At 41.6% G+C, this 14,850-nt stretch overlaps 1 protein-coding gene across 2 annotated transcripts in view; it reads left to right on the forward strand.

Moving 5' to 3' along the window:
* Window positions 1-14,850, forward strand: part of serinc5 (serine incorporator 5) — a 126,825-nt gene that overhangs the window by 75,544 nt on the left and 36,431 nt on the right. The window contains exons 11-12 of one of the 2 annotated variants that reach the window (XM_085982043.1): window positions 924-1,071; window positions 2,975-3,431. In XM_085982043.1, coding sequence (XP_085838169.1) covers window positions 924-1,071; window positions 2,975-3,125 — 299 coding nt within the window. In that variant the 3' untranslated portion in view covers window positions 3,126-3,431. Of the gene's footprint in view, window positions 1-923; window positions 1,072-2,974; window positions 3,432-14,850 lie in introns of those variants that run through there. The other variant, XM_085982034.1, reaches the window with a different exon arrangement.

Raw genomic sequence — 14,850 nt, forward strand, 5'->3', positions numbered from 1 at the left:
CTAAATGTGGCTCGAGGGGACTTTCAAGCCCTTTAATCTTTCATTTTTGAGAAGGAAACCTATTTGTAGTTCAGTGCCAGCTCACAGTGAAGACCATGAGCTGCACTATTTTTTAGCTGCTATTTTCCTTCTAAAACTGGCAGTTTCCCACTTCTGTGTTTTCTCAACTGCCTTGGGGCTCCTTTCACATCGAACAAGCAACAGCAGAAATAAATCCAGCATATGTAGAACCTGAAAGCAATCTATTAGACAGACATGACTTCTTTCTCTGTAATTTTTCAAATGTATTTGAGTGTGCTCTTTTTTTTAAAACTCATTTTCTCCCAATACTGGTGTCCCCCCAGGCCATTTACTAACTGTGTACACGAGGGAAGTTGAGCTGCTCCCAGGACTTTGCCAATGATATTTTTGAGCCAACCAATAAGTAGTGTGGGAGAATGGCCTAGAGATAATTTTTCTCCACAGTTTCTAATTCCATTTCTCTCTCCACGTCCCCTCACCCCAAGGCCTGATCTCCATTTGGCACTTTCCCCATAGCAACGCAGAATGGAAGACTGCAGCCAGGAATCCACCTTACCTCTTTGTTGCTGTATCACGTTGGAGTTGCAACATGACCCCATAACTTTTTATTAATAGCAATGTAGTAATGGTATGTAACAAAAATACTATTTTCAAAGCCATGGAAATAGATAATAGCTGTTAGTTGACAGGAGCTTGTTCTACGCTCCTGTGTCCCTTCTTTTGTGACCAAAGTGAATATCTGGCATGGTACTAAGTTCACCCCGAGTTCTTGTGCTGGCTTGTGGGTTGAATATTAATATGTATTAACATATGTGCTGGCGGGACACTCGTCATTTGCTGTACTTAGTAAATTTGATAACTGTGCGTTTTCATACACCAACCTATTTACCTCCATGTGCCAGGTAACTATGCAGTAGATGGAGGTGAGACGGGAACCCAGAAGGTGATCCACAATGAGACGCAAGGCGTCGTGTACAGTTATGCCTTCTTCCACTTCGTCTTTTTTCTTGGCTCCCTGTATGTGATGATGACCTTGACAAACTGGTTTGAGTAAGTAAACTGCAGGCAATTTCTGTTTAATAAGTTATCGTAAAAATGACTACATACATGCACTACTGGATTTCCTGTGGCGTTCGTCACAAATAACAATTTTTAGAAGGAACAATTGCGTGCCTAAATAAATTTGTCTCTTCCCCCCCCCGCCCCCCCCCCAGCCAGCCTATGCGCATAAATAATCACAGCCACAGCGCCTGTTTATATCATTAGAAAAGAAATAGATGAGCATCAATAATATTTGATCTAACAGTACAGTATTATGAATCTAAATATATTGGAGCCTGTGAGCACTCTGTTTGCATGTTGTTTATTCGTGCTCCAAAATTGGTAGCCAGCCAAGAAAAGGAACCCTGAGGTTTCTGCCTGCACTTTCTTCCATACGTTCAAGCCTGGACTGTGGTGAAGAATCACAGATCATGTACCTAAGGTCATACCTTTTAATTAGACTGGGAGGGATGCACTGGGCCATGGCAGGGAAGGAGTTGGTGTTTTCTGGATTGTTATTTGTCCAGTATATTATCAGTTTTATTACGTCCATCACACTGGGTACAATTATTTTTGGTAGAATGTAATGTGGGGGGGGGTGGAAATTTGAGAGAAAAGTTTGGGTAATATGATTTTTTGAATACTAAACATAGAAAATCATATAGCACAGAAGGAGGCCATTCGGCTCATCGTGCCTGTGGCAGCTCTCTGAAAGAGCTCCTGATCAGTCCCACTCCCCTGCTCTTTTCCCCCATAGCCTTGCAAATTTTTCTTTATTCATAACCAATTAAAAAGTAGAAAAACAAAGACTCAGATCAATGAGGAAGAAGATAAACCGCCACAACATAGTCAGCAGTCACAGACTTAATCAAAATGAGAGATAATGTATGTGTATCCTTTCTGTTTACTTTATTTGCCCTGGGATCTTGCACAGCAGGAGGCCATTTTCTCCATCATGCCTGTGCCATATTGTGATTAAGTGGCAGAAAGTGTCCCAATTCCAGGCTTTGCCAAAGCCGGTACTGCCAGAGGGTATGTGCGTGGCTACCTGCTCTTTCACCCACCCGGTCAGTGATTCCGTATTGACCCAGCGGAGATTAAATTGCAGGTATGATGATAGTCTTCACACGACACCATGCACAGCATCGCTATGCTGCTTGTAGCTGGAGTTGTGATCATTGAGCTAATGTGAAATCAGTAAGATATTTGCCAGAGTCTTTACTGAAAGCTGCTTCTTCACGGGTAAGCTGTATAATTCTATAAGGCATGTAACTTGTGGGAAAGTAGGGAAGTTGGTGTTTAATTTTGGATATGGTTTGTAAGATTAGATGGTAGCCATTTCATGGTTATGCAGCATAAAAGTAGCGCGCTCAATCTGAATTGATAAACAGCTGCTGAATGATAATAGAATCGTAGAAATTTATGGCACAGAAGGAGGCCATTCGGCCCATTGTGTCTGTTCTGGCCAAAATAGAGCTATCCAGCCTAATCCCACTTTCCAGCTCTTGGTAGCCCTGTAGGTTACGACACTTCAGGTGCATATCCAAGTATTTTTTAAATGTGATGAGGGTTTCTGCCTCTACCACCCTTTCAGTTCTAAACACCCACCACTCTCTGGGTGAAAAAAAGTTCTCCACAACTCCCCTCTAATCCTTCCACCAATTACTTCTATGCCCCCTGGTTATTGACCTCTGATGGAATGCCAGTTGAATTTGAAATGATGAGCACTAAGACACAAACTGAGCCACTTTTAAATTCCAGTGGTTTCTACTGTATTGAAAGGGAGGAAATGTTCTGAGAGTTTACCATATTGCCCAACAGACTTGAAAATAAAAGCAATTAATAGCAAGTGTATTTTCTTTGTAACCTTCGTCATGTTTTGAAATAAATAAAACCACGTTTCTCTTCACAGGTACGATCTTGTTGATTTAGAAAATTTATTTGTACCTGGGAACCTGTCCACCTTCTGGATTAAGATGGCTTCCTGTTGGCTATGTGTCTTGCTGTTTTTATGGACCCTTATTGCTCCCATGTGTTGTCCAAACCGTGAATTTTCAGTGTAACTTTTTTTTTAACCGTCCCCAGAACTCCAGTTTCCCACATCCCTCTTCCATCTTAACTTGTCATGTTAAATACCTGCCCTGTTGACTATTGCAACAGTCTGACCCATCTTCTTGTACTCTTAACTATTGGCTTTTTTTTATATACTATTATGGCCTCGCTGTCAACAATGTTTTATATGTTAAATTACATTTCTACAGGTATAATATTTCAAAGTTGAATGGGGTTGGATCCTCCCATCAGTAACTCAGTGAGTTTGATTGGGAAACTTGATACTATTGATTGGTCCAGCAGTTCAAGTGAACGGGCGGGGGATGGGATGGGATGGGATGAGGGGAGGGGAGGGGTTTGGGGGTGGGTGAGTCCAAAACAGTACATGGAAGGGAATGTCTGGAAGTTCTTAAGAATAATCTTGGGTTGTTGGCTTATATTGAGACAACATTAGGAAAATAACCAATTTGAACATAGCAAGATTAGCCAACAATTTCAGTATCATCCATATATACAGCACAGTGCCAGATTATATATAAATAGAAATATTATGTACATTGATATGTTAAGTAACCTAAAGGTTGCCGAGTAACCATTAGTCAACCTAGCTGTTGTGGTAAATTGCAGTCCAGCAAGTTGTTGCTGGATCCCAATTTGTGTCTGACCCAGTCTACACTGGTACTGTTGTCTGTGTATAAATCAGAATAAGAGTGGCTCCTTTTTGTCTGTCTCACCTAATGCATGGACAGAGATGAGATTCTACTCCTCGACAACTTCTAAACTGAAAAGGAAAACTGGAAGTTTTAGTGCTTAGTAATAAACAAAAATGTAAACTATCAAATCTTTCAATTTAAAATAAATCAGATTCCATTGTATAGTGGATGTAAAGTAGTCTGAAGTAAGATTTAGGGATTTATGCAAACGGGGGGGGGTGGTGTTGTTACTTGGAATATATATATGGGGGACGTGGGGTTGTTATTCAAATAATCAACTTAAATTTAATGCAAATGTGCCCTCTATTTGGATTTCATTGCCTACCTCTCCCCCCGCCCATGCTAATTCTTTTTGTTTGTTGATCATGAAGAAATGCCACCATATTAAGACAATTGCATCAGAACCGTGCGGTAATGTTACATCTGTGCAGCACTTGGGACCAAAATATTCTGGCTCTACGTATCACAAACTGCCAACAGGAGTGAACTGTAAAGAAGATATATGTGGAAAAATTTTAAAGTGCTTGGGTTAAATCAAAGAGTTGCACCTCCTGTGATATGTTAATATATGAAGAAACTGAAAAGGGTTGATTGTATGGAATGTTTTGATGCGGGTATTAGTGTGTATTTATTTAACTTGTAGATTTTTTTTTAATAGTGTTTGATGCAAAAATCTCTAGTACATTTACATCATACTGGAAAGCAAAATTAATTAGTGTTACAGCAGCCAAGTCGGTCAAGAAAACTGATCACGTAGGACACAGGGTCAAATGTGTGGCTGTAAATTAAGTAAAACTACTGGAACAAATAAGTTTATGCTGCCTTTTACCAAATGCTAGTCATAGTTTAGCCACATTTTTCCTTCCATTTTAGCCAAGTGGTAACTGCATTGGCATAAGAATCTATTCTAAATATTTGTGTGATTAACTTGTCAATCTCTAATAGGCCAAATAAAGAAGATTCTCTGCTGCCCAGCTTAAACCCTATATGGCATTACTGAGCCAAATTGGCATTGGCAGCTTGTGCTTGCTGCCTCTCCAAATTGTTGCACTGTACTCAACATCCTCTCTTAAGTTTACAATAAATGGGAGAGAAAAGCTTCAGTAACTAGGATTTGTGGTCTTTCTAAGTAAACCTGAACAGGGAATTGATAAAGTGAAGAAAAATAGGTTATGAAGAGGGCCAGAAATAGTTAAGTACATTTTATTTTTTAAATCTTTTGAAGCAAAGACTACAATAAAAAGTGAACAAGTTCAGAGCAGGTTGTGATTGTGCCATTTGCTGTCTGGCCTGAGGAAGTGGAGGGAACCAGATTTAGTTTTGTGGAATAGAACTTGAGATTGGGACTTTCTGAAACCCATTTCGTACAGAAACTTGCACAATCAATCTACCTAGTGGAGGGGAGAATATACAGTATCATACTGACGCTGACAAGAACTGGAGCATGTAGTTGATGTCTGAATCTTGCTCTTTATCCTCAGTCCTAAGGGGGGGAATGGGGGTTAAACGGTCAAATGTCTTATGACATCACCAGAATAAAGTTGAATCGCTTTACTTACCTCAGTTTTCTCATGCCAGCTTTTCAGTAGCATTAATGGCTGGTGGTAACTGTTCTAAGGAGCTCTTCGCCCATTTCCAGCCAGAGTTAACTTGAAATGAAGAGGATAAATACAGCTGTTAAAGTACACTGACAATCGAGTATTGCGTCATTTACCCGCCCAAAGGGCCTGCTAGCCCAGTAAACCCTGAGTTCATTATTAACATTTTCAGCTTCATATATGTTACAACTCAAAACTGTATGGCAACTTTTTAAAAGGAGCTGCAACTTTGTTGCTGCACGTGGACTGTTGGTGAGAGCTTTGAAAACAAAGTTGACCGTGTTTCTGCCTACTGCAGCCTTCCTACAGTGTTCCATGCAGTGATAGCAAAAATGTTTGAACTAACTGGTTCGCCTTTTGAGGCAGGCCCAACATTGTATTTCAAAAATAATTGATTAAATTCAGTAAAATTTGGTTTGATAGGTTGTGCCTTTTGTGGATGTTTTTGTTTCTGTGAATTTTGGGGAGGGGGGAAATGAGTTGAATGCAAAACCGCAACTTGCAGGCTTTCTGCTGTAATAGCCCCAGTAGATAGGAAAGCAGCTTTGATATGGTTACAATTTTATAATCCAGATTTTATGGTACCTGAAATTGTATTTCTGGAAAGACGAAAGTTTAGAAATGCGTTGCTTAGAAAGTGGGAGTGCTGAAGTGCAGTCTGTGTAGGATTACCTGGGTATCTCAATTATTTTCAAGTCACAAGTTAATGTACACTTTTGACTGGTATTTCCTCGTCTCCCCCCTCCCCCCCCCCCTCATTGGGTACAAATGTTATTGCCGATGGGGAGTGGTTTGCAGCAGCTGCAGAATTTGTTCTCTGTGAATTTTTACTCCCATACTGGTGCTAATGACTGACAGGTATGCCTGTCCAACTGGGGCTTACAAGTTTCATATGTTGGAAGATTTTGCTTCTCCCTGTGGCCATATCTCTTTGCCTCATTTTATAACCGTTTCATATGGAATTGATGGCACTCCGTGTCCAAGATTTAAATAACTTTTTACACATGGACCATGGACTCGAGTCTGAGGCAACAGTGCCTGCATTTGTGTCCAACTATTTGCCTGCGCCAAACGAAGACAAAATCCTGGACCTTTAAGGTGCAGGTTTTGTTAAAGGGCAATTGCATATTTTTATAAAGCTGTGGCAAAGGATCTTTAATACATTCATGTTTTTTTAAACACAAGAGTATCTCCTTTAACTATTGCAATAGAAACCTTTTGATATGACTGTGTTGTAGCACCTTTTTTATTATTTGTGCTTGTCATTGTTTTAATATGGCTTGCTTATTGTCAGGTTATGAGTCTTCCACCTTAAATTAGCTTATTTTAAGGAAGTTTTATTTATCCAGCTCCTGAATTGCTGATACTACTTAAATGTACTGTCCACAAGTGGTTGATTCTCTCAGCCACCGGTTATCTATCTTAAGTAAATTTCACTAAATGTTCTAATGAAATTCTTCAATTTTTTCACAAGTTATCCCTGGCTATACAATGTAAAATTCTACCTTAAATATTTTCATGTAAAGATTATACGTTAATATTTTTTCTTGTGTACAAGTTCCAATGTAATGTGGCTTCACTGATTTTCTACCTTATAAGCACATGTTCTGTTTTTATTAAAATACTCAATAAATTTGAGTTTTTTTCAAACTGTACTCCTTTGAAGTGTGTTTGAAAATGTACAAAACGTTACACTAATCTGGAGATGCTTCTCTTGATTATTTTAATTTTAATAAAATTGCACGAACTTGAGTGAAAGGAAAAAGGAAGTCTTGCATTTATATAGCGCCTTTCACGACCTCAGGACGCCCCAAAGCGCTTTACAAGCAATGAAATACTTTTTGAAGTGTAGTCATATTTGTAGGAAATGTGGCAGCCAATTTGTGCACAGCAAGCACCCACAAACAGCAATTATATAATTGGCCAGATCATCTGTTTTAGGTGTTGATGGAGGGATAGTTGTTGGCCAGGATCCCTGCTCTACTTCAAATAGTGCCTTGGGATCTTTTACATCCACTTCAGAGAGCAGACGAGGCCTCCGTTTAACGTCTCCTCCAAAAGACTGCCCTTTGACAGTGCAGCGCTCACTCAGTTCTGCACTGAAGTGTCAGGCTAGATAATGTGCTCAAGTCTCTGGAGTGGGACATGGGCCCACAACCTGCTGACCCAGAGGCGAGAGTGCTACCACTGAGCCACAGCTGATGAGAGTGCCTTGCTAGATAAAAAAAATATAAAATGCATATTGGGGGTACGACACTGCCCATTTTCCCTTGCCATTTGGATTTATTTCCAGTGCCGACTGATGGGAAGAAAGCTCAATATCTGCCACCCTTTCTTGTAATGATCCAAAGCGAAATGTGCTCAAACAGGCTCACTGCATTTCCACGGAAAGTCACCAGGAGAGTAGGAGGTGCAGTTCTGAGGCTGGAGTTATGGAACATCAGGGTATGAAATCTTCTGATCTGAGCAGCAGTGTCGTTATCATCCTCTTTTTGAATACATTAATAATGTCACTACTCCGAGCAACCAGGACACCACTACTTCATTGTTGGTCTTCACAAAGGGAAATTCACCTTTATGTAATTGACATTTGACACAGATACTGGGTGGAAATGTTTTCATTCTTCAGTGTTAACATTCCTCTCCTTGAAGAATACGAAAGCTTAACTCGGGTGATTAGCACCTGTTGGAACTTGTATTTGTGAATAATGGCATACAGTTTCCACACCCCCCCCCCCCCCCCGCCCCAAATGAAGCTGTCTTGGTGTGATTTTATCAGTTTCTACATGAGCTATAGAAATAGAATTTAATATGCAACCAGTTGGAAACAATGAATAGGCTTGAATGATGTGGAGTTCTAACAATGGGTAAGTTCTACTCAGTCAATAACAAAACTACAGAGATTCCAAATAAATTCCTCCCTCATTCTAGATTTCAGTGGTTAAGTGGAGAAAGAAGACTGGACTAGCAATGTAAGCTGTCAACAAGGCACAAACCGACTACTTGCATAGATGAGACCTGTCCAGGAAACTAGATCCAACCCAATGAATGATCAGCAGATAGCATGGTATAGAAATATAGAAGATAGGAGCAGGAATAGGCCATTCGGCCCCTCGAGCCTGCTCCGCCATTCAATGTGATCATGGCTCATCATCCAAATTCAGTATCCGGTCCCTGCTTTCTCCCCATACCCCTTGATCCCTTTAGCCTTAAGAAATATATCCAACTCCTTCTTGAATATATTTAATGAATTGACCTCTACTGCCTTCTGTGGTAGAGAATTCCACAGGTTCACCACTCTCTGGGTGAAGAAATTCCTCCTCATTTCTGTCCTAAATGGCATACCCTTTTATCCTTAGACTGTGACCCCTGGTTCTGGACACCCCGACCATCGGGAACATCCTTCCTGCATCTAAGTCCTGTCAGAATTTTATAAGTTTTAATGAGATCCCCTCTCATTCTTCTAAACTCCAGCGAGTATAAGCCCAATCGACCCAATCTCTCCTCATATGTCATTCCTGCCATCCCAGGTATCAGCTTGGTGAATCTTCACTGAACTCCTTCCATGGCAAGAACATCCTTCCTCCGATAAGGCGACCAAAACTGCACGCAATACTCAAGATGTGATCTCACCAAGGCCCTGTACAACTGCAGCAAGACATCCTTGTTCCTGTACTCAAACCCTCTCGCTACGAAGGCCAACATACCATTTGCCTTCTTAACTGCCTGCTGCACCTGCATGCTTACCTTCAGCGACTGGTGCACAAGGACACCCAGGTCTCGTTGCACTTCCCCTTCGCCCAATCTATTGCCATTCAGATAATAATCTGCCTTCCTGTTTTTGCCACCAAAGTGGATAACCTCACATTTATCCATGTTATATTGCATCTGCCATGCTTCTGCCCAATCACCCAACCTGTCCAAATCATCCTGGAGTTTCTCGGCATCCTCCTCACAGCACATACACCCACCCAGCTTTGTGTCGTCTGCAAATTTGGAGATATTACATCTAGTTCCCTCGTCTAGATCATTAATATATATTGTGAATAGCTGGGGTCCAAGGACTGATCCCTACGGTACCCCACTAGTCACTGCCTGCCACTCGGAAAAAGACCCATTTATTCCAACTCTTTGCTTTCTGCCTGCCAATCAGTTTTCTATCCAAGTCAATACCTTGCCCCCAATCCCATGTGCCTTAACTTTACACGCTAACCTCTTTTGAGGGACCTTATTGAAAGCCTTCTGAAAGTCCAAATATACCACATCCACTGGTTCTCCCTTATCTATTTTACCAGTTACATCCTCAAAAAATTCCAGTAGATTAGTTAAGCACGATTTACCTTTTGTAAATCCATGTTGACTTTGTCCGATCCTGTCGCTGTTTTCCAAGTGCTCAGCTATTACATCCTTTATAATGGACTCTAGCATTTTCCCCACTACCGATGTCAGGCTTACCGGTCTGTAATTCCCCGTTTGCTCCCTACCACCTTTTTTGAATAGTGGGGTAACATTAGCTACCCTCCAATCCATGGGTACTGTTCCAGATTCCATCGAATGTTGGAAGATGATCAGCAATGCATCTACTATTTCTAGGGCCACTTCCTTAAGTACCCTAGGATGTAGATTATCAGGCCCTGGGGATTTATCGGCCTTCAGTCCCATCAATTTCCTTAACACCATTTCCTTACAAATATGGATTTATTTCAGTTCCTCCCCTTCATCAGACCCTATGTTCCCCGACATCTCTGGGAGGTTATTTGTGTCCTCCTTTGTGAAGACAGAACCAAAATATGTATTTAATTGGCCTACCATTTCTTTGTTACCCATTATAAATTCCCCTGATTCTGACTGCAAGGGACCTACGTTTGACTTCACCAATCTTTTTCTCTTCACATGTCTATAAAAGCTTTTACAGTCAGTTTTTATGTTCCCTGCAAGCTTACTCTCATATTCTATTTTCCCCTTCTTAATTAATCCCTTTGTCCTCCTTTGTTGAATCCTAAACTGCTCCCAATCCTCAGGTTTACTGCTTTTTCTGGCCAATTTATATGTCCTCTCCTTGGATCTTATGCTATCCCTAATTTCCCTTGTTAGCCACGGTTGAGTCACCTTTTTGTTTTATTATTATGCCAAACTGGGATGAACAATTTCTGTAGTTCATCCATGCGATCTTTCAATGCTTGCCATTGCCTATCCACCGTCAACCCTTTGACATTCCCCAATCAATCCTAGCCAACTCGCGCCTCAGACCATCATAGTTTCCTTTATTTAAATTCAGGACCCTAGTCTCTGAGTCAACTACTTCATTCTCCATCTTAATGAAGAATTCTATCATATTATGATCGCTCCGACCCAAGGGCGGGGGGGAAGTATTTTTAAAGAGCCAATACATATGCTGTAATTACAGAAGCAATTAATAACTGGACAGGAGTAAATGCTCCCCATCCACCCTGATGGACCAAAAGAGTAATAGAAAGAATTTGAGGGCTCGCATTCAGTTTTCAGTGAATTTATGTTCTTGGGACAATTGTTTAAAATCTTTTGCGTTTGCTGCAGAAAACCTTTTCCAATTATCTACATTTGCAGTGACTCCTTTTAATCTCCCTTGCATGCGATAAATTCTGCCAAATGTTGGCACATTGCAGATTTCCTTTTTAGCTTCTAACACAAAAGAAAACCAAGCAGTGTGTAGAAGACTTTTATATAGAACCAGCTTCCAGATGGAATTAGATAATGCAGTTCTTGTCAGGGGATCAATTATTTAGTTATTTTATTGGCACTTCCAGAGTTCTAGCCAGGCAGCAAGGTCATGCTAAAAGCTAATGTAAGAGCTCTACGATTGATACCTTCGTAGTCAGAGACTCTGAACTCCCAGAAGACCTGCACAGTTCAAAGTACTGGCATAGAGCCCATGCATTTTACATTCGCTATTAAGAAATCTCTCCACATTCCATTGTTTTCTATGTCATTTTTATGTGGCTTATTCTCATTTCTATTGCAACAGTAAATAATGCAGCATGTATTAAATTATATGGTATGGATTTCATTCATTTTCACCTTTTTTTATAAAATCTCATAAAGATTATCTGGTCATTTTTCTATTGCAACAGTTTCTGCTTTTATCTCATTGATTTTTCCCAGTTGTGTAGCTTGTCTTCTGTTGATACATGGTTATAATTTAATTGAAAAATAAACAGTTTTACCTAAAGTGAATAATCAACCTCTTTTGCATTTGGATATGGGGGTCACTGTTACTATTCCATCTAAGAAATAGTTTCACTGTGCAGGAGTTAGCTTCTGTACAATGTTCCTAACAGAACAGAGCATCCTCGGGTTTTCAGTGCAATGCTGTACTGTCAGATGCGCTGGCTTTTGGATGAGACTTTAAACCAAGGCCTTGTCTGGTCTGTTAGATGGAGGTAAAGATCCAATGACACTACTGGAAGAAGAGTAGGGACGTTCTAATGCTTGGCCAACATTTATCCGTCAGCCAGCACCACCAAAAAACGATTATATGGTCATTTTTCTATTACAACAGTATTTGCTTTTATCTCATTGACAACCATCTTAACAACACAATAGACACCACAGATATAAGTTCCAGCAAGTTTTGTGTTGTCAAGATGGTAATTTCTAAGCTGTCAAACCCGGAAAGCCACACTTCCCCCACAAAGGCTGGTGGATTCTGATCCCTTCGTTCTTTTTTTTGGAAGGAGGGTTAGGAGAAGGAATTTGGTGTTTCATAAAGTAGGGGATCAGCAGGAAGGTGAAGAGGGGCAGTCTGCGATAGAATAATCACACATGGGCTCCGTGTGGCGCAAGCTTGATGGGCCAAATGACCTTCCTTTGCTCTGGATTTTCTTATGCTTTTATACACTTTGTAGACTAGAGCTTTACTGAATGTAATGAGGATAGCAATATCAGCCAATTGGTTAATGAAAAGTAATTCACTTTGCTTATATGCTAAAAGGTATTGGCTAAATGTTATTGTACATGCATGTAATTAACTCCCATAGAATTTACTACAAGCTCTCTCTTTTTATAAGCTGTTACAAATGAAGAGCTATTTGGTTACATAGAAGACTGTTCCAAGACCATATACGTTTACAGCACATTTGACCAATTGTGTCTGTTAGAGCCCTTTGGTAGAGTAAACTAAAATTGCATGATTGCTCCCTGTAACTATCTCTGCTTCAAATATTTATCTGCTTTTCCTCTGCAATGGTCTCTGCCTCAACTACTCCCTGTGCAATGCATTCCATTCTCCAATTACGGTGTAAAGACATTTTTCCGAACCCATCTCCTCACTTGGTGACCAATTTAAATTAACAACCCCTCTTCAGTGACACCCCAATCAAAGGAAATCATCTTTCTTATTCACCCTATTAAAGCCTTTCATTTAAAAAAAAAATTAAATCTCCTCTTAGCCGCTCTGCTCTAGTGGAAATAATCCTAGAATATCAAGTCTCTCATAACTATCTCCTATCCCTGGCATTCTGGTGAATTTACACTATGCTCTCAATGGCTTTAATGTCCTTTCCATAGTGCGACACCCAGAACTGCACACTGTACTCTAACTGTGGCCCAACCAATATTTTGTACAAATTAATCATTACTTCTTTACTCTTATACTCTATGCCTCTATCTATAAAACTCAAAATGCTGTTGGCTTCTCTGTATGGCTTTATCTACCTGCACTGGCACTTTAAGGGAATTATATATTTGAAACACTAGGGCCTAGAAAATCAGTGGGCTGCGCCACCCGGTAGCGCCGTAAGAGGGCGCTAAGTGGGTCGGACGCCACTGGCCACGCCTCCCGCTAAATTCAACAGGACGCTAATGGCGGCGCTAGCCGTTATCAGTAGCGGCGCTACTGATGACGTCATCGGTGTGCATAGCGCCCCGCTGACGCCCTGATCGCGATATTTAGATGCGCCCCCTGCTTTAATGCCGGACGCTATGTGCGACCGGTTCAGGCGGGCCTACCTGCGGCGGCAGAGGCGCTAATTAAAGGAGAGGTGCGGGGCGGCCATTTTTGTTGCTGGCCGCCTGCCAGCACCTCGCCGCGCTGCCGTCCCGGCCTCCTGAGCCCCCCCCCCCGCCCCGCGGAGTGCCGACTGCGTTCCAAGAGTCCGGCACTTCTCCTCAGTGCCGGGCTCTTTTGCCAGCACTCGCGATCCTCGGGGGCCCAGCTGGGCCCCAGATCGCGCTGCACAAGGCCCCTCCCCTTTAAGAAGGGGAGGAAGGCCTGCAGTACCGCAGCGCGACGTGCCGCAGCGCGACGTGCCGCAGCGTGTGGCACTGCGGCACATTGCGCTGCGATATTCAGTTGCAGCGCCCCAAGAGGGATGCGGGGCGCCTCCAGTAGCGCTGCGCTTCCCTCTGGGGCACTCCAACTGAATTTCCAGCGGGCGGCCGCGACTGCTTCCAGGGTGCTACTTTTAGTGCCCTGGCGCGCCCCAAACAGGGCTATAGTGAATTTCTAGGCCTGGGTCTCTCCGTTCATCCATAACTTTCAGCGTCCTTTAGTGTATATTCCCATTTCTTTCTTTTCCTCCCAGATTGTATTATTTCTTGCTTCTCCACATTGAATTGCATCTACCACCTGCGTGCCCATTCTGCTAACCTGCCTATGTCCTTATGAATATTTTATCGTTCTCCTCACTGTTTGCCAAACCCCTACTTTTGTGTTAACAGCAAATTTTATTATTGTGCTTCCTATGCTCTAGTCCAATTTATAATCTCACTGTGGCCTTGCTTCTCCTGTAACCTCCTCCAGCCTTACAATCGTCGGAGAACTCTGCATTCCTCCAACTCTGGCTCCTTGCACATCCCCCACCATTGGCGGCCGTGCCTTCAGCTGTCTAGGCCCTAAGCTCTGGAATTCCCTCCCTAAACCTCTCCATGTCTCACGCCTCCTTTAAGACGTCCTTTAAAATCTACCTCTTTGACCACTCTTTTGGTCACCTGTCCTAATGTTTCTTTGTTTGGCACAGTGTCAAATTTAGTCTGATTACACTCCTGTGAAGTGCCTTGGGACGTTTTACTACGTTAAAGGCATTATATAAATGCGAGTTGTTGTTCCCTATATACTTAGAACAAAAGTAACAGAAAACTGGTCTTTACTAATAAAATATTTCCACTGTATTATTCTATAATTTACGTAGTCTAACTCCTGGACTTAGTTCTAGGACAAGATGTGTCGCAGGCATTTCCTTTGCCAAGTTTTTTTTAAACATTTATTATTCCATTCAGCTTTTCTTCAGAAATGGCACTGTGACAAAGTAACAGAGCACATAGAAATCTCAGCATTGAAGGTCTCAGACCTCTATTAGATTTCCCTTAACCTTCTCTGTTCCAGTCCCAATTTTTTCAGCCTCCACAACTATAACCTCTCAGTCTTGGTATCATTCTAGCAAAAGTTC

The sequence above is a fragment of the Somniosus microcephalus genome, chromosome 1 (genome assembly GCF_052327205.1).
Source record: "Somniosus microcephalus isolate GS21.2 chromosome 1, FLI_Smic_1.0, whole genome shotgun sequence".
In the NCBI taxonomy this organism is placed as follows: Eukaryota; Metazoa; Chordata; class Chondrichthyes; order Squaliformes; family Somniosidae; genus Somniosus; species Somniosus microcephalus.